General features: G+C 41.0%; 2 protein-coding genes across 2 annotated transcripts; both read right to left on the bottom strand.

Moving 5' to 3' along the window:
* Positions 1–439: 439 nt before the first annotated feature.
* HMGN2 (high mobility group nucleosomal binding domain 2) lies at positions 440–5,891 on the bottom strand. Its single transcript, XM_081335048.1, has 6 exons — positions 5,599–5,891; positions 3,445–3,489; positions 2,739–2,768; positions 2,531–2,581; positions 2,331–2,426; positions 440–1,314 (listed from the first exon to the last, which is right to left on the bottom strand). The coding sequence occupies exons 1-6, from the start codon at positions 5,611–5,613 to the stop codon at positions 1,279–1,281; spliced, it is 273 nt and encodes a 90-aa protein (XP_081191174.1). The 5' UTR covers positions 5,614–5,891; the 3' UTR covers positions 440–1,278.
* Positions 5,892–9,603: 3,712 nt separating this feature from the next.
* DHDDS (dehydrodolichyl diphosphate synthase subunit) lies at positions 9,604–21,972 on the bottom strand. The gene is made up of 9 exons (XM_081335043.1): positions 21,872–21,972; positions 19,847–19,932; positions 18,297–18,413; positions 17,076–17,218; positions 15,896–16,012; positions 14,875–14,976; positions 12,520–12,634; positions 11,349–11,456; positions 9,604–10,281 (listed from the first exon to the last, which is right to left on the bottom strand). Exons 2-9 carry the CDS (start codon positions 19,907–19,909, stop codon positions 10,042–10,044), a joined length of 1,005 nt encoding a protein of 334 aa, XP_081191169.1. The 5' UTR covers positions 19,910–19,932; positions 21,872–21,972; the 3' UTR covers positions 9,604–10,041.
* Between the last annotated feature and the right edge of the window lie 656 nt (positions 21,973–22,628).

Genomic DNA, 22,628 nt, shown 5'->3' on the forward strand with positions numbered 1-22,628 from the left:
TGATCTCGCGCTGCTGCAATCTGCCTCGTTTCAGCCTGCTTTCTCTTGTAGCAAGGGAAGCTGAAACCAAGCGAGGGAGTTTGCAGGAGCGCGAGATCAGCCGATTCGCATTTCTGGCAATCTCCCTCACTCCGTTTCAGCTTGCTTTCTGCAAGAGAAAGCCGGCCTGCAGGGCCGCCTCCGCAGGTACTGCTCTAATGCAGAGAGGGAAGGACAAAGAGGGAGGGAAGGAAGGAAGGGACAATGGGAGAGGGAGGGAGAGAAAGAGAGAGAGAAAGAGAGGGAGAGAGAGAGAAGGAGAAAGAATTTTTTTCTTGTTTTCCTGCGTCTTATGGGTGCGTCTTATGGTCCGGTGCGTCTTATGGTCCGAAAAATATGGTATAAACATGAAAAATAGGGCATTAGGAAATGAACACAGTAGAAAAGGAAAAAAAAACAGTCAAAGCCAAACAATATCCAGCTTTATTAAAGGTACATTTCTTAAAACGATCAATCAATGGTATTCAGGCAGGACATGGGCTACAATTCGCAATGTTTTACAACAATTCCAACTCCCCCCTTTTTTTTTTGCACTACCAAAATGTAAAGTTACTATATAAAATCCAATTAATTGGAACAGGGAAAGTTTAGAGTGAGGGTGGACACTTTTCACATTTAGTATGTTGTTTAACAACTTTTCACAAACCTACCCTGACTTTAAGAGAAAAACAAAAACTGCAGAATTTTTAATCTGAAGATTCACAATAAAGAAGGAAATGTGGCTCAGTTATAAGCCATCCTTCTTCCCTCAGTATTTGACACCAGAAGTCTGGATTGCCTGACACTGTAAGAATGCATTTGGTTTTATGACAGCACGTATCAAATGCCACATGATACTCAGAGAAGTAATAAATGCAAGGGACACTGAAAGAATTAAAATGACAAGTACAGCTTTAACATTTCTCAAACAGGCATTTTAGGAATTTCAGTATTGTCTCAAGCATTTCAAAAACCAATACGCACTGACAGCATCAGGAAATCCTCTTTGTGCCCATAAAGATTCCCGCTGGCAAAATTGAAGGGGGACTTTTAAAAGCCCAGATTCTAAGTAACAGAGTCAATGACACTTGTCCCCTCTCTTCCCCCTAAAACACAACAACAAAGCATTCTGTGTGCTAACAACATAGCTTTAAAAAAAAAAGTAAAACAAAATTCTGCATTGTTATAAAACTTGATAAAAAATAGTATTTCAAACTGTACAGTCACCAGAAGTACACAGTTATCAAAAATTCACACAATTCACTTGGCATCCCCAGCACCTTCAGCTTTCTGTGCCTGAAAAAGAAATGCAGTTCATCAGAGAGCACTTTACATTCTACAGTTACTGTTCAAATGTTTGTATGTAAGATGCAGCTATTGCCCAAATAATCAAGCACTCTTGATAGGAAAAAGATTTAAGCAACAAAGCAAATAATTTTATTATGTTTAAAATATTTCAAATATCTCCAGAACTATACCAAGTTATTTTGCAATTGCTTCATTTTATTTGCATTTCCAGAATTAGTAGTTGTCTCTATTCATACCTACATGTACATATTGTAATAATGTGCTAGTTTTTCATCAAATAAAAAAAAACTAAATTACTTTTAATGTGAAAATATGGCTGTTTTAAGAGTTCTATATTTCTCATAGAAGATAAAGACTCATTATTTACAAAATAAAGCTACAGTAATGTTTTGTAAACACGACAAGCTAAATATGCAAATGTGGAACTAGAGGTTTTGAACATGAAAGTCAAGGAAAAAACATTTTGGTACCTGTATGTCAGTTTTAAATTATAATTAAAATGTTTTTTTTAAAAACTAGACACTGTTAAGGAAAGGTTCAGGATTTATTGGGGATGTGATTACTTAAAATACAATATTGATCGGGAGGCTATGGTGGCTTCCTTTTGGATACATGTAATTTCACATAGTAATTTTATTCTGCAGTAGTCACTGACTTCATACATGCTTCTTAGAAATGGGAAAAAAAATTGGAGATTCAATTGACTCTATGAACCAACACAATGTCTGTACTTTTTTTCTGAGCTATAAACGCAATTTGGTAATTCCAAATAAAAATTGATTCGATCTGATGATTCAAACTGAAGATCTGATCCAATGATTCTATCTGGCTTGTTGATTCATATTATTCTGATTTGTGTACCCCAAATGCTTATATTATTTTAAATTGTCTGGAAATGAACAAGAAACATGATTAATACCCGCTTCTTTCAAACAGCATACATTAATTTATAAATTTCATTTCCAAAAAATAAAGTAACCTAAGTGTTAATAGTTATTATATACCTGGTCTGTTTTGGCATCTCCATTTTCTGCAGGGTTGTTTCCATCCTTGCCTGCATCAGCTTTCCCCTTCTTTCCCTTGGGTACCTTTTCACCTTTCTGATCATTGGAAACAAGAGTAAGTTAGCTAGAAGTTGATATATTAATTTACTTTACGGAAACAAAACATTTTCAATCCAAGTTGCATACAGTGTTAAACTTACCTTTGGAGCTGCCTTTTTAGGTTTGGGTTCTGGCTTTGGAGGAGCAGGTTTCTAAAAATATAAGTACAATTAAGAACTTTGAAATCTTTGTGCACTTGACATGTGTCAACATTGTGACACAAATAATACTTGCTATTAAGAGTTCTTTACACAGATATTACTTTTACTAACTTATCTCTCAAAAGCATTTATCATAAAACATACTTACAGCAGATAACCTTGCTGATCTCCGCTGTGGCTATTTAAACATAAGAAGAAAAAAGTTAATCATGTTAGAATCAGCATGGTTCCTTTATAATCTGTTAGAATATTCAAAAGTATAATACAGTTAGTCCTAGACTTACAACTGATGCTACAAAAGTGTAATACAGATAGTCCTCAGCTTATAGTTGAAACAATTTCTGTTAAGTTACATCCAATTTTACAACTTTCTTTGCCACGATTCATTCATTCATTTATTGGGACTTATATGCCGCCCTACCTCCCGAAGGACTCAGGGCGGCTCACAACAATAAAATACAAATCGGATACAAATATTAAGAAGAAATTAAACTATACCTAGCCCCAACTAATACCAAATCATGCAATTTCTAAGTGAACCTAGCTTCCCAGATTGATGCTACTTGCAGAAAGCCAGCTGAGAAGGTTGTAAATAGTGATCACATAACGCTAGGATGCTGCAATTTGGTGTAAATTCATTCCAGTTGCCAAGCACCAAAATTCTGATCACATGACTGGAGATGCTGCATCAGTTGTAAATGTGAGAATGGGTTGTAAACAATTTTTTCCAGTGCCATTGCATTGTTGAATGGTCATTAAATGAATGGCTATAAGTTGAAAACTAGCTGTAATGAAAAAAACTCAACATTAAATATGTTAGTAAAGAACCATAAAAGTAAACAAATACCTCTTACCTCATCCTTTGCTTTGGCCTTGTCACCCTTGGTATCCCCTTCAGCCTACAAGAAATTTTAGACACAAAATGGTTGAACAAAACTAACTTCCAAAGATCCTACAAATTTGTATTTAAATACTAAATGCATAACACAAATTGATGTATAGCTAAATTTATATACCAATGTCTTGACTGATTCATTTGTACTTTAAATTTGCATACAACCTCACAACCAATTGAAATGTCTATTTTTCTTACATAACATCAAATAACATTTGAATATTCCTAAATTCCTAAACCTGATAGTACTGTATTTGTAAGTGGTAAACTGTAACTTTTTCTAATAGCAGAGTGGAATCAGCTCACTTTAAGAAACAAAAACAGCAAAAAAGCCACAACCAGGTAGACATTTCTTTGGATTTTAGACTTTTGGCTGAAGCATCCAAATTTTGGAAGAGAATATCTGTAGCTCAGGGCTGAACTGTGGGTCTTTGATGCTGAGCTTGAATGTTTGTACCCAAATTTTATTTGCAGTGTCAAGTTTCTGAAGGATTATGCTTTCTTTTAGAACTGTTCCAGAATCCAATAATTTCTAATGTTTAGAATTATTCCAATAAAATTAAAATGTCATTTTCATATACTGATAAGCACTTTACATTTCTGTGCATTATGCAACCTTTAAAACTGTGCTTGTGAGTTGTGTGATAACAGCACTGACAGATGTCTCTATTCAGTTTATTCTTTATTCCCCAACACAGCAGCTCTAAGCAATATAATGACTGCTTTTATTTCAAAATACCATGACCTCAACCCAATCCATGTTAACACCCAAGATGTTATTTATTTCAGGAATTCTGATCTTACAGAATGAATACTCCTACAACTGCTACAGACTTCAGAAACTAATCTCACACTGAACTGTACAGCCTTTCTTTGCCTTAAGAGCATTTCTAAATTCAAACCACACACCACTTCCTCAACTCAGGCAGCCTCTTCCCCAATACGTAGCCATGAAATGAAACTCAGAATGCTTCTTGCAGAAGATGTGAACTACAAGGCAAGCAAGTCAAAACAAGAGCATGCTGTAATAATGACTCCTTGCACTGATGCTTTTGCTCTGGAAATTAGATGGCTTCAGCCTAGGCTTCCTTCGTTTTAAACAGCAAATAGGGGCTTCCGACAACAGGTGCGAGGGGGCAAGATTTACCCAGAACGCGCTAGGCAAAAAGAGGCATCATTTATTAGGCACCCTCGCTAATCCACAAGGCCTTTAAAGAGGGCTTGGAACGGGAGTGTCCATCTTACGGTCTTCCCGCCCTTTTTGAATTTACGTGCGGGGGGGGTTGTGTGTGTGGAGAGGAAAACAGGGCACAACCTCGTTATTTAAGCGGGTGAAGGAGGAGAAACGAGGCGCCCTCCTCCTTCCCGCCGCCTTCAACGGACGGTACATGTGGATTTCCTTCCGGTCAACGGCCCTCCCGCCAAAAAAAAAAAAGAACGGATCGCCCTGCTTTCTTTTCCCTCTTCTACTGGACTACTTCCCTCCCTTCTTCTCCCCCCCCTCCGCGCCTAAATCGGCGCGTGCCCCTTCTCCATTGGCGGGCAAGGCGAGCGCGCGGGCGAAGGGGCAGCCAATAATTAAGCGTTTTCTCGCGCTTCTCTGCGCGCGCGCTGGCCGTCTCGCGCTCTCTTGTCACAACTACCCCGCCCCGCACGGAGCTTTCTCTGTACAGTCGCTCGCAGAGTCAACCCCCCCCTCCCGTCCCCCGCGCGCCGCCTTTCCTTCATAGGCCACCAAAAATGCGCGGCGGTTAACGGTCGCTTTCCCTAAGCTCCGCCCCCCTCCTCCATCCCCACTTTTTTAAGTCCCGAAGACGACCGTTGAGCCGTCTCGCGCGCACGCGCTTCCCCCCCCCTCCGTTTCACGACCGTTAATCGCCCGAAGGCGAACGAAGCGGAGGGGGAGGGAAAGGGAGCGAGCCAGCGATCGAGCGCGGGTAGGGAGTAGAGAAGAAGAGAAAGAAAATGGCGTCTGCTCTGAAAGCTCACCCCCGCATAAGCATCCCTCCCTTCAAGTACACGAATTCTTCCCTCTCCCTTCCCCTTCGCCCCTCTCGCCTCCGGGCCCTTAAGTTTGTTGTTGTTGTTTTTTTCCCTCGCCGCAGCCACGTACCTTTCTCTTGGGCATGTCAGCGGCGCGTGAGGGAGGGAGAGCGAGAAGGCGGCTCGGATTGAAACGAGAAAGGCAAGATCTCTAGGAGGAAGGAGAAACTCGGACGTTTGGGAGGGAAAGCCGCGCAGAAAGGGAGGACGGAAAATAAAAACAAGGAGGGGGGGAAAGGGGATCCCGTTTGTTGGGCTCGCTCGTGTAGCTCGCGACCCCACTAATTTGAATCGGGTGTTTATAAAGTTTTATATAGAGCCGGACGCGGCCCAACCGGTTCCAGCCGGATCCCCACCGCCCCGATCAACCATTGGACAGAGCGGGTCACGTGGCGAGGGACAGACAGCCAGGGCGGGTTCTGTGAGGGGAGGTGAAGAACGCGAGCGCGCGCGCGCACGCGCAACTGAACGTCCAACCTTTATCTCCGCCAAAGCGGCCGTTTGGTCCTGCTGCAAGTAGAGCCGGAGATTTATTTGCTGCTTGAAAAGTGAGAACAGGTAGAATAAAAAAAACAGGATCCCCCCCCTCCCCGCCCGCTGAGCCGAAAGAGATCGAGAAGGAACGGGGTTTTTTTCCCCCCCGAGGGAGTCGTCTCCCCCCCCCCCCCCGTTATGTATAAATCTAGCGAATTGATTACAAAATTGAATTTCAACGTCACTTTGGATGCCCCCCCCCCCGTGGTAAATAAGAAAGACGCCCGGCCCCGGTTGTTAATGCGTCGCAAAAAAGTCATTCTCGGCTGGCCCGGGAGACGGTGCGAACTCCCCGCGACGATCCCAGAGCCCCGCGGCTCAGGTCAGCCAGCCGAAGCTTGCGGTCTTCGGGGATCCAGGCAGCCTAATGGCTCTTTGCGGGAGGAGGGGAAGGCGGGCTTTCCCGGCGCACCTGGCCAGCCGAGGCGCGCGCTTTCTTCCGGAGGTGCAGAGCGAGGGACTGCCGGGCTTGCGGACGAGAGCGCCTATTCCCGACCGTAAAACCTCGTTTGACAGGAATCTGGGTGCAAAGACGGGGGAAGATGGTGGCCTCTTCCCTGCGCTGGAAGGGAAAGAGGAAGGTGCGGTCATTGCCTCGCCACGGCGGAACGCAACCCACAGCGCCCCCTTCCTTTCCCAACCTTGGCTGCCAAGTGGCAGGGTCTTAGCCGGGACCTGGCGGCAAAAAGGCTTCATATGAAGAAGGCGCCTCTCAAAAAAAGGGGGCGAACTGATGGCTGGTGGTCCACCTTTTTTTACCCGAGGCGCTTCCTTCGTGGGGTCGAGCGGGGAGCTGTCCTTTTCAGCACCATGCTGTCGTGCTACCACAATCCCCATCGACTCCCAAGGTCAAAACGCCTGCAAAGAGTAGCCCACCAACATGACCCGCCTCTCACACAACCGTACCAACTACATTTGGTCAGCAATCCAAATTAGCGTTTCCTTTCATTGATACTTGGCAACTGGCCTTACGAAATATGGCTGATGTTCTACCCTTGTCGACTGTGAGTTGCCTAGAGGCAACTGGTTGATTACTCTGGGAAGATGATGGACAAGAGTCTTTTATTTTTGAACCCAACTGGATTGTACCAGGTTGGAAGAGCCTAATTTACATATCTACGGTGTTTCTTCCTCTTCGGTCCCTGGTAGGGACTGAAACTAGCCTGCCACCTGCAAAACATTCACTACCACTGAATGTGCAGCCATTCTCTTAAGACCACAACAAATCAGGTACAGTAAATAAGTACTAGCTAAATAGTTCTATTTAAAAAGAGACTAGATCTTTATCAGGTGAGCTACATGATTTTGGTTAGATAGTAGCTATGCATGGCTGGCCTTTCAGATTTTGTAGGGAACAGCAGCTGGTGATTCCAGATTTGTGGGAGGTGAAGAAAAGTAAGGCAAGATAATGCTGTTTCTCTGTAGCCACATTGTTGCTTTGAATTGACCTCCCATTGGAGATCAGACTTGCCTCCCTCACTTGTGATATTTAGAAAGCTATGAAAAACCAAATAATTCCAGAGAAAACTTTTGCAACCTTGCCAACTTAATTTCTTCTGCCATTTTTATTTCACTCCTTTGTCACCTATATTGGTATTCTAAGTGGTAATTTAAATCATAATTTTGCTGTATTCATTGTTAGTTGTTGAGAGGTTCTTTGGATACAGTGGGCATGAATTCAATAAGCTCAACATTTTTTTTTACTTTGAATTTTCTTTCTCTAAGTGAAAGGCATTAGAAAAATTAGATTCTCAACCAAACACACATAACATCAAAACAAAGTGTTCCTTCAGTTGCTGTAGTTAATGGCTGGAACCCATCCTTTTACATTTAAAAAGTACTGGAAGACAGACAGTGTTTGAAGCAATTTAAAATACAGTGTTTAAAGTGACAAGTGCCCAAAGTACCCAGCCTCAATTTTTTAACCCATCTGCACTCTACACAATCAGGTTGATATAATTCTAGATTAAAACTATTGGAGAAAACACTATTATCTTACTTAAAATCTATTGCTTGAATTATCTAGGAGCCCTAAATACTAGGGCAGTGTTTTTCAACCTTGGCTATTTGAAAATATGTGAACTTCAACTCCCAAGATTCTCCAGCCAACATAAAGTGACCAAGACTGAGAAACATTGTACTAGGGCCAAGAAGTCTACTATGACCACAACAGTCATCAGCTTAGTTGTTCACCCAGGACCCCTGTACAATGGGTATGAATGCTTTGGTTCATTAAGGAGCCCCAACTAAGCACATAAAAAGGAATTTCTATTCACGATTCAACTTGACATTTCATGGTCAATTTATTCACCAAAATAAGCTCAATGTATCTGCTGACTGAGTTGTGGAGGAGCACTCCAGCCCACAATAAGCCATATGCAAGACTTTCACATAGGTATCTAGGAGTTTCTGCTAATGGATAAAGCAGATGACTGGCCATAGGACTGTAACACAGATATTGTGCAGTTATAATGCTGCATAGTAATTAGCCTTTTGTTGGATTCTGTGGCACCAAACATGAAAATAGTTGCTTTTTAGTTCCCTCTGTTCATCTAAATATCCAACAGGAATCAATGCTCAATGAAATAAGTTGTTAGACTGGACACAAACACAAGCAGTATCTATAGTGACACCCACTACAACCCTGAAGGGCTGGAAGCCTACCTTTGATTTCAGTATCATATAGGGATTTTTAAAGATGCAAAATATCTAATTCTCCATTAAGTATACCATTAGCCTTTTTTTCAGGAAACTATCAGAAATTAGTTTTTAATGCAGAAACATTAACATATTATTTCCTTATCACTAAAAGATTTTATGTGGTTGGGATTTTTTATTTGTACTTTTTGTCACAATAATAAAAAAGGATCTTTAGAAATAGAGATCAAATGAAACAGCCCTTTCAAACATGGCAGTGGTAATGTAACAGGTGAAATTAGTGCTTGAGAACAAAATACCCAATAATTTATTGGTCACCATTTTCCCCTTGTATTTGGCCTCAGTTTTATTTTAAAAAAAAATAGTTCCTGCAAGTTGTTCAATATCAATAGGCTTGAGGTTCATCCCTCATGATTTCAAAATTAAATGCTTTAGAATAATAGAAGCATACTCTCATTTAGTCTTTGAAAAGCAACATGAAATAATAGGTGGCTTCTTTGGAAAAACAAAAGAAAAAGAAAAACAAAACTATAAAAACTATTTATAGTTGATGCCCTTTATCTTTTTCAGTTATTTATATCATGCTGCACTTTTGTGTAAAAGGACATTTTGTAGTACTATCCAAAGGTAAAATGCCTTCTCAAACAAATCTGAAGATAATGCATCAAAAACATCTTGAAGTTCTGTTGTATCCAGCATATTCCCATAATCCAGAAGGACATATAGATTTAACCTGACATTTTCCTAGCTTACTCAAGTTAGAGGAACAATGCATGTTCCTCTGAAACTTACATATAAACCTATATCACATACTGGTAGCAAGAATGGAAAAACAAATGATCCAGAAACAGCTGATCTGTAAAAATGGAAGCAACAAAGAAAAGAATATACATTTAATTTATTCCACAGTAAATCTGCTTGGCTGTATGCAATGGGATCTTTTTCTAATCTCCTCAGATGCAGCATCTCTGCATTCCAGTGCAAGCAGCTTTTCAGGATTCTGTTAAGTCTTTGAATTGTGGCAGAGCAAAACTGCAATTTGGAGAATATGGAGCAATCCCTCCCCCCCCTGCATGCACAGACCTTCACACCTAGAAAGATTTGGTGTTATTCTTTTCATTTGTTAGCTCTACACAAATACCTTTTGTTTCATTAAATTTGGTAAACATACACTTTAAATATCATGGTCCCCAGCCATGTGCATGTACCCATAGAATAAACCTAGGATCCCATTTCATGTCATCCACTGGGCAGCAATTGGATTATTTGCAACTTGACTCATTTTTCCCCCTCCTCTCCCCTATCCCCAAGAGGAACCTTTTTATCTTGCGGCTGCCATAGTTAATTTTTCTAGGAAGTCCACCCTTTTATGCTCCAGGGCCTGCAAAAACCTTTGAATCCTCTCTTCCCGTTTAGCTTTGAATTCTCGCAAAAGTGTCCTGGATTTTTTAGTATCTCCACAAGTTGCCGATCCTTCATCTTTTAATTTCTGTAAGACTTGTGCCTTATCTGTTTCTAACTGTTGCCACTTCCTTTCTTCCATATATAAATCTCTGGCTTTCTGGCAAAAAAAAGCAATAATGATGCATTAGGTTTCTAAGCATACATCAGCATCCGTCTACCAGTACCCTCCAAATGTCTTGGACTTCAATTCCCAGGACCTTTTGTCAGTACAAAACACATAAGGCAAACTATATTATGATTTGGCTCACAGCCTTCTCTCCTATTTATAAAATTCCCTTAGGCCAGCAAGTATTGAAATTTCAGTCCTTCCTCCTGTATATTTTGTCTTTTTTCCCCAATCCCTTTCCTCTTAACTGCCGCAAACAATTGGCGCTGTCACTATTGAAGATCTTTGATGTTTATACCTCACCATTAGTTTTTACACAAAAGAATGTAATAACTCAGAAAATCCTTACAAAATGAGAAGCACATTTGCAGCTCATTCCAGATCAGGTTGGGTTGTTGGGGCAAGACTGATACACTTTTTACCATAAAGCCAAAATGAATTGATGAGGATTCAGTGCTGGCAGATACTCAGCCCATTTGCCTATTCACTAATAAATGAAACTACAACTCTATTTTACCCTCTTTTTTTGGTTTTTGAATGTCTGCATGTATAAACTTTCTAAGATAATAGGTTTCATAACCACTTCTATTTTTTTCCTGGCAGCTAATGAAATAATTATCCTATCTTTTCAGAGGGACAAGTTCATCCTCTGGACAAACGTACAAAGTATTGTAAGCAAGTATCATATTACTGTCACTGTCTGCACAATAAAGAATATCCATGGAATGAAAACCCAACAATCTGTAGGTCTTCAGGGCGCTATCTATTGTATCCTGTCAGAACAATCCTATCAACTGTTCGGATTCATTCCAACATCTGTTGTCTCTCCAGTGCCCCAAACCCTCTTGTGTAGCTAGGAATACTGATCATCCTTTGACTTTTCTCCACTATCCTTCCCATCCTGTCCCCTAGCATTAGTCTGAAAAGCCTCAGCAAGCAAAAGATGCTGTTTTCCTGTCTCCGAAAACTTGGGACAGGCAGTTCAATTATTTAAAGTACATATGCTGAGGGCTTGAGAATGTTTTTTTTTACTTAGCCTTTTCTTTCTTCAGTCTTACTTGTAATGCATTGTAGTTCATCTGAAACCGAAGGATGGCCTCGCATAAATTCCAGAATGAATAATCTGGCCACAGAACACTTTGAAACACGAGGCAAGAATGGGACGTCTGAGAAAAGAGAGGCAATTAATACATGGGTTAGAAAGGAAAGGAAAGTAATCAAAACATGCAACATTGCTAGATTATTTCAAAACAAAGTTCCTTTCCAGTTGTTTAGCAATTCTGAAATGGGCAGTACACGCTGTCTCCTATGTCAACTTGGGGGCAGGGACTGTAAAAACTGCTCAAGAAGAAGCAGTCCAGCTTAGAATCACAGAGTAAGGATTGGAAGGGACATAAAAAAAAATCTAGAAAACTCCTCCATTCAGTGCATCAGCTATACTAAGGAGATCTACACTATGCCATAGGCAGTATACAGTATATACTACAGTATATCCCTTGGAATATAATAGATATATGATAGTACTGTATATTATACTATAGCCCTTGGCAGCATGCATCAGTAAATCTAGAAAGACCAAACTATGACTGTTCCTGCCAGAAAGTTACAAAAGTGTCCTAAGATAGCCTTCTCCATCTTTTTTCCTTGCTATTAATGATTAGACTGCACATTCAAAGGCAGATTTATTTTATTACTTATATTTGCAATTATGTTAATGCGTTCTTTTAATATAAAAATATCAAGCAGAAATGCTTAAAATAAAGTTGCTTTCTGGAGCTGGCACTGTCTTGTATAGGAATCAGCCTTGTTAAAAGTATGGAGAAAGAGCCTGTAACAATTTCCGAAAGTGTTTTAACCCCAGATATAATTCTTTGTGGCAACAATATACAGCTTCTCCCCTGTTTTACCATTGATGAAGATCAGCAATGGGTATTTGTGAAAGAGCTTATAGTGAACCAGATAATGATCTACCTACTTGGTAGTTCCTTTACTAGGACGGCAGAATGCCACATTTTTTTCAATGATCTCTTTGAAAGACTTATTATAGCAGTTTCCAGGAAGAGAGTTCAGCGATTTTGTGGTTTTTTTTAAAGAGGAGTGTTTATCATACAAGGTCTTTTCTTATATCCAACAACAAAACCCAGAGAGCTGAATGTCAAATGATTGCAAAGCAAGAAAATCTGATTTTGCTAATTAGCTGGTGAGATATTGCACTATAGATTTATTTACCTGCCAGAGCATAAAATCACTAAGTCGAACTTCTCCAGATGTCCTGATCAGAATGTCTGGGTGAGGAGATTTGCAGGAGTAAAGGCATTTGTCGATGAGATATTCTGACACATCACTGAGGGAGGGAGGGAGAGGAAATGAGAGAGGGAGGGAGGGAGGGAGGGAAAGGCAAAAACAGAGAAACACCAGAATTTACTTTGGGAAGCCTAGTCTTAAGATGCAATTCAAGAATTATGTTAATTCACAGTCTGAATTCCTATTATTGCTACAGTTTGGAGCAAAATTGACAACTATTAATGGCTATTAAAGTTATTATAGTTACTATTAGTTAATGGTTCATAGTTATTGGGTAATATTTATTAACTAATAAAAGTGCTAGTTATCATCTTTGAAGCCCTACATGGCACAGGGCCCAGTTACTTTAAGGACTGTTTCTTTTTCCTATCCTACTAGATTAGATTGGGCACACTGCAGGTCCTCTCCCTCATGCTGCCACCTGATGGGACCTGAGAGATATGTCTTCTTGGTGGCTGCTGCAGCCCTTTGGAACATCCTGCCACCTGAGATCTCAAGGATCCCTATCCTTTTAGCCTACCACTAGGCCTTGAAGGCCTGACTCTTTCCCCAAACATTGGACTAGGGTGGGGGTTGAGCTATGTGGATGTTTGGAGGGGAAGGATATTCTTGTTTTTATACATGTTTTTATGGATTGAAGTGAGCCACCTCGAGTCCTTGTGTGAGATAGGCAGCCATATAAGTCCTGTAAGTAACTAAAAACAATTATGTGACTTCAGACCAACAATGCATGCCAGGGTCACACAAGTTTTCTTGGATGTCTCTGGAGTATTTGGGATCTATTAAGGATGAGGAGGATGGATATTATACAATTGCCACAACTGCCAATGGACATCTCCCAACGGACAACTATTTTGATATGAAGCAAAATCACTCCCCAGTCCAATGCCTGTTTCCATTCTCTCTCTATACCAACTTTCTTCTTCCCAATTGATGATGTTCAAATGCAGTTATCTTTAGCAGTTAACCTATGAATCTCTTTTTTTCAGCTTTGGTCAACTTGATCCTGGCAAAAATATTAGTAGTTACCAGTCTTTTAATAGTATGCTACCTCTCAAATGCTATGATAGTGCAATGAAGTTACATGTCTTATTTGTCTGTACATGGTAAATTAGTTTGTGATTTGGCAGAAGAACCTTTATCCTCTAAGCCAGGGGGTGTCAAACTGCCAGCCCATGAGCTGGACGCATCACGAGGTAACTGTGCCCACCCCATTGTTAGCAATGGGGAAAAAGCTCCAATACGTCACGTGATGTCATGTGACATCACGAGTTTGACATGTCTGCTCTAAGCTAAAAGATCCCATAAAAACATTTGTAAATATAGTTAAAAACTGAGTAAGTTACAGCTATTCCTTGTTTAGAGACCTCAGTTAGAGAGCATTTGCAGATATATTGGTAAAAAAAAGTCATACAAAAATTCTGATAAATGGGTGTATTTACCACCAAATTTCAGGTGCCTGATAACAAAAGCCTTTAGTGTGAAACTGATTAAGATCTGGTCAATTTCAGGCAGCAGCTGAGCCACTGTAATTAAAGTCATAGATGGGCTTGTTAACTTGCAGTTAGCTCTTTTTTCGGGAAGGGCTGGGGAAAAAAGCAACTCAGGAAGAGATAGAAATTTAAGCAATCTCTCCATACTGCAAAGGGCAAAAAAGGAAAATTAAAAGGTCAGGCACAGAACATGACCACTTAGTGACCATTTCATTTGACAACAAAGCTGCTGGAACGTATTGTGGTAGTTAAATGAGAAGGTGCAAAAGCTAGTGGTTAAGGCACCAGGCTAGAAAGCAAGAGACCATGAGTTCAAGTTCCACCTTAGCCATGAAAGCTGGGTGGGTGACTTTCTTGTGGGTGGGTGACTCATCTTGCTTTAGGTTTGAACTGTCTCAAGTTAAAAGTCCTCGAGGCTGAGGTGAGCTGCAATTCTATTTGTCCCTCTCTTGAGTTACCCCATGTTGTACTGTCTTGCGATAAGTTGTCCTGTGGCGAGTTGGCCGGGGTGAGTTGTCCAATGGTGAGTTGGGCTGGGGTGAGTCAGTTGCAGTGAGACAGCTGGGGTGAGTTGGCCATGACGAGTTGTCCCATTCTGTCAATATCTGCTTCGCTGATTTTTCCAAGCATTTTGCATATCTATCGCTTTCAAAGTTTTCTAAGTACTTTAAATGTTTATGGAGTATTTATTTTTAGCCCACTAAATATTTTGAAAATAACTTCAAGAAAAAATGTAGTTTCATAATTGACTCAAGAGTCATGCAAATCGTATGTTCTATGGCGTTACCTGGGTTGAAGCAGTCCTTCTTCAACGCCCCAAGCCAATTCTTTCACTGCATTACTGATCTCCTGTCTTGATGTGTATGCAAAGCCAATGTTCAAGAAACACCTTTGAATATGAAAAAGACAAATTATTCATTGTGTAGAGGAAGCAGACCATGGAATAAAGAACAAATCTACACAGTAGTAAGGATGACACTGTACAGAAGAAACCCTACTTTTATTGCAAGAAAGGGGCCACTGAGACCTCTGTGACAGAGTTCACCCACTGCATTAAACTTTATAGTTATGGCTGTAAGACTAGTCAAATTTAGTCTCAATTAATAAATACTACTGCACTAAACCATATGCTTAACATGATAACTGAACAAACCTACACTTCATTGGGTTCATTTAATATGTTAGCTCATACTGTATTCCAAATTTACAAGCATGATTATGTTTCCCCAGCATTCTATGTGAAAGCTAAAGAAATCATATTATGGCTACTGAACAAACAAATCTAGCCTGTAATCAAGACTCAGCACTCCAATTTTTAATTTATTCATCATATTTACCTAGCCACCCATGTCACAAAAGGTGACTGGGCAGCATACAATAAATAACAACTTAAGAAGGTGTTAGTTCATACAGCTAAAGAGATACTCCATGTACAAAAGCAGTGTTCCTCCATATACTGCTGTAGGGAAGTAACAAAAGAAATTTGTGATGCTACTTGGTTGTTGATCACTGTAGTTGAGAGGACCCAAGACCATCCATTGGGCTGATCATACTGAGCTTTCTTAAGAACCCCAATCTGCTGGAACATGCTTTTGAAAAGGAGGGCAGCAGAGAGACCCTTGGGGATACTGTATGGATAATGGGAGGTCAAAAAAGGACAATATGTAGCTAGCTCTCTGTATATGGGAAGCGGCGTCCAAATTAAAATTCTGGCCTGGTGTAGCATGGTCCTTGATCTGAAACCCCCCCCCCCAAACCTGCAGTTCTGGAGTAGGAGAAAAAGTTCAAGAAACTAGAAACAAACTCACGTGTTATAATGCTTAGTTGCCAACACAACCTTAGCAATCAGTTCCTGGACATCCTGTGGCAGAAGAGTCAGATCGCCAAGAATTCGAATACACACGCCATGTTTCTCCAAGTTTTCTCTGAGGAGGAAGAATAGTGAAGAGAAAAACCAAATTCTTTAAAAAGAAAAAGGAAGCCAACCGAAGCAATATCTATAAAATCATTTGTATCTACAGAATCATGTAATTGAGACTTAATTATTCAGAAATAAGCTGATAGCTTCAAACAAAAGATGTGTGATGTGGGGAGAGAAACCTACTTCCTAATGAGTAAAAGAGGAAATGCAGCTACATGGATAATAATAAAGCAGCAAGAGGTTTGAAATTTTCCTATCAGGTTCTCCAGGCTTTTAATATACTGCCTGGCAAGTATTCAAATGGCATTAAAATTAGCAAACGTGTTATTGTAGTGGATTAAAAAGTCACCTACTACTGCAGGTAATGGCATTAATTTACTTAACTGCTCTTCATGATTCCAAACATGAATGGAAAAGCAAAATCTGCCCTTAGAAGTCAAACTGCTCGCGCATTCTTAGATGCAGCTTCCTCCCCAAAATTAAATAACCAAGCACCTAACTTGTCAGGCATATCAGTAATTGTATGTGGAAATACAAAATATTAAATAAATTTATATACATTGGCGTATCACTGACTGAATTTATGCACTGCAGAAAGCCAGAATATACTTTGTATGGTTTTGATTTAAAATGCTATGTGAACCCAGCTATTATAGGGTCTTCAACCAACCATGTTTAGCATGATGCATGAACTCAGCGGGTAATAATCATCTTTACTGAATGTGAAGGGGACTTGCACATTCTGAACAATACATACATACATACATACACACACAAAAACAATTATACAGGTAGTCCTTGACTTATGACCATTTGTTTTAACAACAGTTTGAAGTTCTGATGGTACCGAAAGAGTGAGTTATGACCTGTCCTTGAAGTTATGACTGTTGCAGCATTCTGTGGTCATGTGATTGCAATTTGCAACCTTCCCAGCTGGCTTCTGATGAGCAAAGTCAACAGGAAAGCAGGCAAGGAAGGCTGAAAATCATGATCACATAATGACTGGTGATTCACTTAATCATGGCAAAATCATGGAATAATCATGGAATAGAAAAAAAGAGTCTTACTGTTCTTCAAGAAGACGGACGAATTTTTCTCTAGCCAATTGCATCAAGCCCTCAACTTCTTCTTGAGATCGCTTGAAATTCTCAATGCTAAAGGCATAAACTGTGACTTCCCGGATACCCAGACTCAAGCACCATTGTAATGTCTATAATAGAAGAGAAGGCAGGAGTAGAATAACACCTTGATTTAGTTTCCCCATTTAGTGGATGCAATAGACTACAGGTCTGACTAGATATCCTAAACCATTGGGCAAGTCCATTCCAATTGAATCTGAAGGTAGCAATTTAAGTTAATTTTATATCACACAGTGATTTATAGGTATGTCATTGTATTATATTACTGTATCAAATGATGCAACATACAACACTGGCAGTGATTTGTGTAATTTAATAACCTAAGTTGCCTTGAATAATTTGTGTTTTGGCTCATGTTTGGGATTAACAGACATCTCTTCTCTGCAGCTGATCCACTTAACTGAGGTTCTTCTATAATTATACATTACTTGTCAAAAATTTTAGACAGGTGATGCAAGAAAGCAAGTAACCTTTACTGCTGTTTAGCAACAAGTTTTCCCTTCTCTTAAATGAAGGGTGTATAATTCTTACTGGTTCAAGTGCTGCATTAGGTTTTACATGGAACACCAAGGACCGCATTCCAAAAGTAATTAGGACCAAGCCCATTTTGGGAGGAGAATTTAGATAAATTTAAGGAGTGAAATTTGCCTTAACAGTTGCAAAATAATCAACTTGCATTAAAAAAAAACAGAATGGAAAACATTTTCTCTTTTTTAGTCCACTAACTTTCCAAAGACTTAATATCACAAAAAAGGGATGCATCCTGCTAAATTAATTGACTGGAGATGGTGGCCTGCAAATCAGATGCAATTGGTATATTGGTACATGTATACAGTGCATCACTGGCTTCTCCCTCGTAAGTTATGAACATCCAATATAGAAATATCCAAAGAGGAAAAAGGAGATCTCTCTCTTTCTCAGAGGTAAGTGTTTTCCTCCTCTCCACTCAGTGAACTGAGCAAGGAACAAACTCTAAGCATAGTTCCAATCTGATCACTTTCAAAAGGTTTTTGAAATTAGTCCCAAGTCGGAGCTACAGGTTTCCTGCTGGTTTTCTAACAGGGGAGTCGTGCTTTGGCACATCATAGTGATCACTTGGTGATAAATCATCTTTGCATTCCTGATATGCTCAGGAAAGATTCTTCCTACCTGTGTTAGTTTTGCAAAACCCTGTGAATGTCCTTCCAGCTTCTTCACATTATGCTTCTGAGCATAACGACGATTGCCGTCCATGATGAATGCAATGTGCTTGGGCATTGGTCCTGCCTGGAATTGAAGCAAGAAATATCAGCCCGAGACCAAGAGGTATACAGTCAGCAAAAGTGGGACCAGAATCATGTTGAGATGACCCTGCACTTGAAATGAACTCTCTGTTCTGACCTCAAGAAGTATCCCAGGAATAAATCTGCAGTCTCCTCTTGAGCAATGGATCTACAATCACCATCAAAACTGCTGACGGAACTGCAGTTTTTATACTCCTGAAATACTTTGAGAGGAGAGAGGAAGCGTGAAAGAGGCAGAGAGAGAAAGAAAAAAAATCACAATCCCTCTCTACTAGTCCTTTAAAAAACTTTTAGAACCATCACTCCTGAGATGGGATGAAGATCAGAGAAAGAAAATATCGTTTAGAAGCTATTTATCCTGCAAGTAGAAGGATGGCAGAACCATGGTCGGCTAGACAATGTTGGCTGGCGACCCCAAGGGGGAGAGCCTTCTCTGTGGGAGCGCCAGCCCTATGGAACCAACTCCCCCCTGAGCTTCGGATGGCCCCAGATCTCCAGTCCTTTCGCCGCGGCCTCAAAACACTCCTTTTCCACCTGGCTGACCTGGACTGACAGGGATTTTAATTATGTTTTTAATTTTTAACTCTTAATTTTTAATTTATTTTAATTTTAATTTATTGTACAGGGGCCTTTAATTTTAATTTTAATTTTAACTTCCGTATTTATTGTATGTTATTGTTGTTAGCCGCCCTGAGTCCTTCGGGAGATAGGGCGGCATATAAGTCCCAATAATAAATCCTGGAATTTTACTGACATATACATATGAGATACATGTTTATTTTAACATGTAAATCTCGCCTTCTCTCCCATAAAATACGATGACAGGCAGTAAGAACCAATGATTCCAAGAACAGAACCAGAATTTAAAGATAGCAGCATGAAGATGCCTTACAAGCTTTAAGGATGGACAAAATGTCAAAGCTACAAATTCTGGGAACATAACTGGGGCACTTACTAGCAAAATATAGTAGGGACAGCAGATATTAAAAATTCTACTCCTAAATTTAGTGAGTGGCAGCTTTGTGCGATTCTGATGGTTGTGTAAGAGTTACAAGCTTCAGTGTTCTTCTGCCCACCATATCTAAGCGTCACAGAAATTTGCCCTTGGATCTTTTACTCAAAGGTACATTAACAAATAGAATCTATATGAAGAGGAAGACAGTTCTTAGCTGGCACGAATTAACCATCATGTAGGGATACAATTCTCAACTGTGTTCTCTTCCAAAATTTTGGATAAAGATGCCCACCATCTGACCCGCCTAAGTAAGGTGGGTGGAATAACTGATGTTGAGGCCAAGGCATCTGGAAGGGCTTAATCTAAAGAAGGTTGTTCTTAAATATTAAACATTCTGATCTAATATTTCTAGATAAGCATTGCATTTCAGTAACTGAAGATAACATTGAGTTAGTACATACCTTTATTACACTAGCACAGAATCTCTCCAAAAGGGACAATTCACCTTCTCTTATCCACGACATGGTGCTTCCTTTCAAGTACACGTCTTTGAAATTAAGAGAACAAACAGTAATGGGCAGGAATTCTGAGACAGAGAAGAACCTTCGGATTCATAAGTATACCAACTCTTCGCATATGAAAGCCAGCAACGTCTTCCCCCAATTTTTGTATACTGGGACTGAAGGCTGGCCCAGCTGGGTATTCTGGCTGCTATACTCTGGACATATTTGAGGGGTGACAGATTAGGTGATATTATCCCTCTTATCCTCCCGCCCCACCAATGTTATTGTTTGCTTGGGGAAGATAATATAGATTTCCACCTAAATATTCCAACTAACCTAATGAAGCTGGTTTGGTACAGTAGTTAAGGCACCAGGCTAGAAAACAGGAGACTGTAAGTTCTAGTCCCACCTTGGGCCAGTTCACCAGAAGATGATGCAAACTTATCTCTTTGTTTCAGCCCAGGGCCTTCAAACTTGGCCCTTTTATGACTTGTAGACTCTAACTCCCAGAATTCCTCAGCTAGCATGCCTGGCTGAGGAATTGTGGGAGTTGAAGTCCACAAGTCATAAAAGGGCCAAGTTTGAAGACCCCTGGAAGCACAAGAAGGAGAAAAGGAAACTTCATCTTTAAAAGACATGCAAAAAACCCTGCCCCAAATAATAAACATTAACATGGCTGTTTCAGTGAAATGATAGGAATAGAAGTACTGCATTCCTTTTCAGGTGGCAGGGATGAGATGGGGGGGGGGGAGGCTGTTCTTTCTACAGGCTCTTTCCAAGCTAAACTACTCCTTTATTCAAACTGGTTTCCTTCTGACTTCCTAAAACCCTCTCTTTTTTGAGGGGGAGGGGCAACAATTTCAAACTAATTTACCACTGCTGTCTTCAGGGATTTTTTAAAAATCTTCCAGCCAAAATTCTTCTGGGAATTTTCTATAGTTGCCCCCTTCAAATATGAGCTTATTCCAAAGCCCAGATAAGAATAGCCAGGTGCTTCTTTGGCCTCAGAGCTAGTGGTTTAGGAAGCTTCCATTACTGTGAGGGACAACAGTAATTCCAGAGACTAAATGTAACTGCATTATTAATATTTTTTTCATTTAATAGTAAAGTTATAATAGAATATAAACAGACTAAAGATTAATATTTGCAAATATTTATTAATAAAAATGCAATGAATTAAGGGTTTGTTTTTTGTCAAATAAAGACCGCTCTGTCATATGAACACTTGTCAGTTCTAGTTATTTTACATGTGCAGCAGTGCAAGTCTGCACAGACTTTTGTTTCCACAGAAGCCAATTTAAATAAAATGTACAATAGCACACAGGGTCATCTATCCCATAGAGTGCAATCTTGCTTCCTGCGTACAGACTTAAATTTATATCAGATTGTCCCGCTGGCTTTTTGCGCTCATTTTACCTGCCTGGATTTGTTAGGATGGAGAAATACTATCCTTTCAGGTTAAGTCCTGCTGAGTTGGTTGAGCCTTATTATGTGAAGGACTTAAGACACATTGCATTACTAATGATCAGATTAATCCTCAGTCAATGGCTGTTAGCCCAAACCAACCAGCGGTGATAGGCACACACTGTATGCTAAGCTTGGTTAGCATTTAACCTTGCTTAAGCTTTTTCCCCCGGCTCGTGCTGTTGCGCAAACTCGCCCAGTCCAGTCAGTTTAGGACACACCGCCCCACGCCAGCCCTGAAAAGGCGTGAAATGAAACGCCCGGGGAATGCCATCAACGACAGGGCTTTTGCACGTGTACGTGAGGATGCACATACGCACGCCATTGAGGTCCCGTGCAAAAGCACCGCGGTGGAAGCTAACCCTCGCCCTTAGAAACAAAGGCACAAGCGGACCCCGTCCCACCCGCTTCATTCAATCCAGAAACAGCGGGCAGTCCTCCAAGGCAGCCAAATGGGCAGCAGAACCGGCCCGGAGCGCCCCCCGCGCGCGCCTGCGTCGCTACCAACCCCTCCCTCACCTGTCGGGCTCCAGCTGGCGCCTGCCTGCGCCTCGGCGGTCCCGCCACGACTCTTCTGCCAGGGGTGGGACGCACCCTTCCGTATTTGTCACGCCGCCCCGGCTGCCGGCTTGCGTCATTCCGCGCGCGCGAAGGGGGAGGGGGCGGGGCTAAATGCGAGGCGGGGCCGAGATTCCACGGAGTCGACTCTGTTGATTCCGAGGCGCCCGGTGCCTTTGAGGGGACCGTTGGGTGGCGCGCGGAGCAGCGGTTGGTTGAGGTGCGGCCCTTCCAGGGGATCGTTTGAATTTTTGCCCTCCCCTCAGCCCCGCCGCGCCGCCGCCGTAGTTCTTGAAGGGGTGGCTTAGAGCAGGGGTCTTCAAACTTGGTCCTTTTATGACTTGTGGACTTCAACTCCCAGAATTCCTCAGCCAGGCACACTGGCTGAGGAATTCTGGGAGTTGAAGTCCACAAGTCATAAAAGGGCCAAGTAGGATGTCACGGGTAGGCAACCTCGGCTCTTTTATGACTTATGGACTTCAACTCCCAGAAATCCTGAGTCAGCTATGCTGACTGAGCTGCGAAGCTAAAAGGAATTCGCAACGGAGTTTTTAGGCGTTTAACTCCGTCATGGAAGTAATCCCTAGTGCAGGGGTAGGCAACCTCGGCTCTTTTATGACTCGTGGACTTCAACTCCCAGAATTCCTGAGTCAGCTATGCTGACTCAGGAATTCTGGGAGTTGAAGTACACGAGTCATAAAAGAGCCGAGGTTGCCTA

This window comes from Vipera berus, assembly GCF_964194415.1.
Source record: "Vipera berus genome assembly, chromosome: 9".
Lineage (NCBI taxonomy): Eukaryota > Metazoa > Chordata > Lepidosauria > Squamata > Viperidae > Vipera > Vipera berus.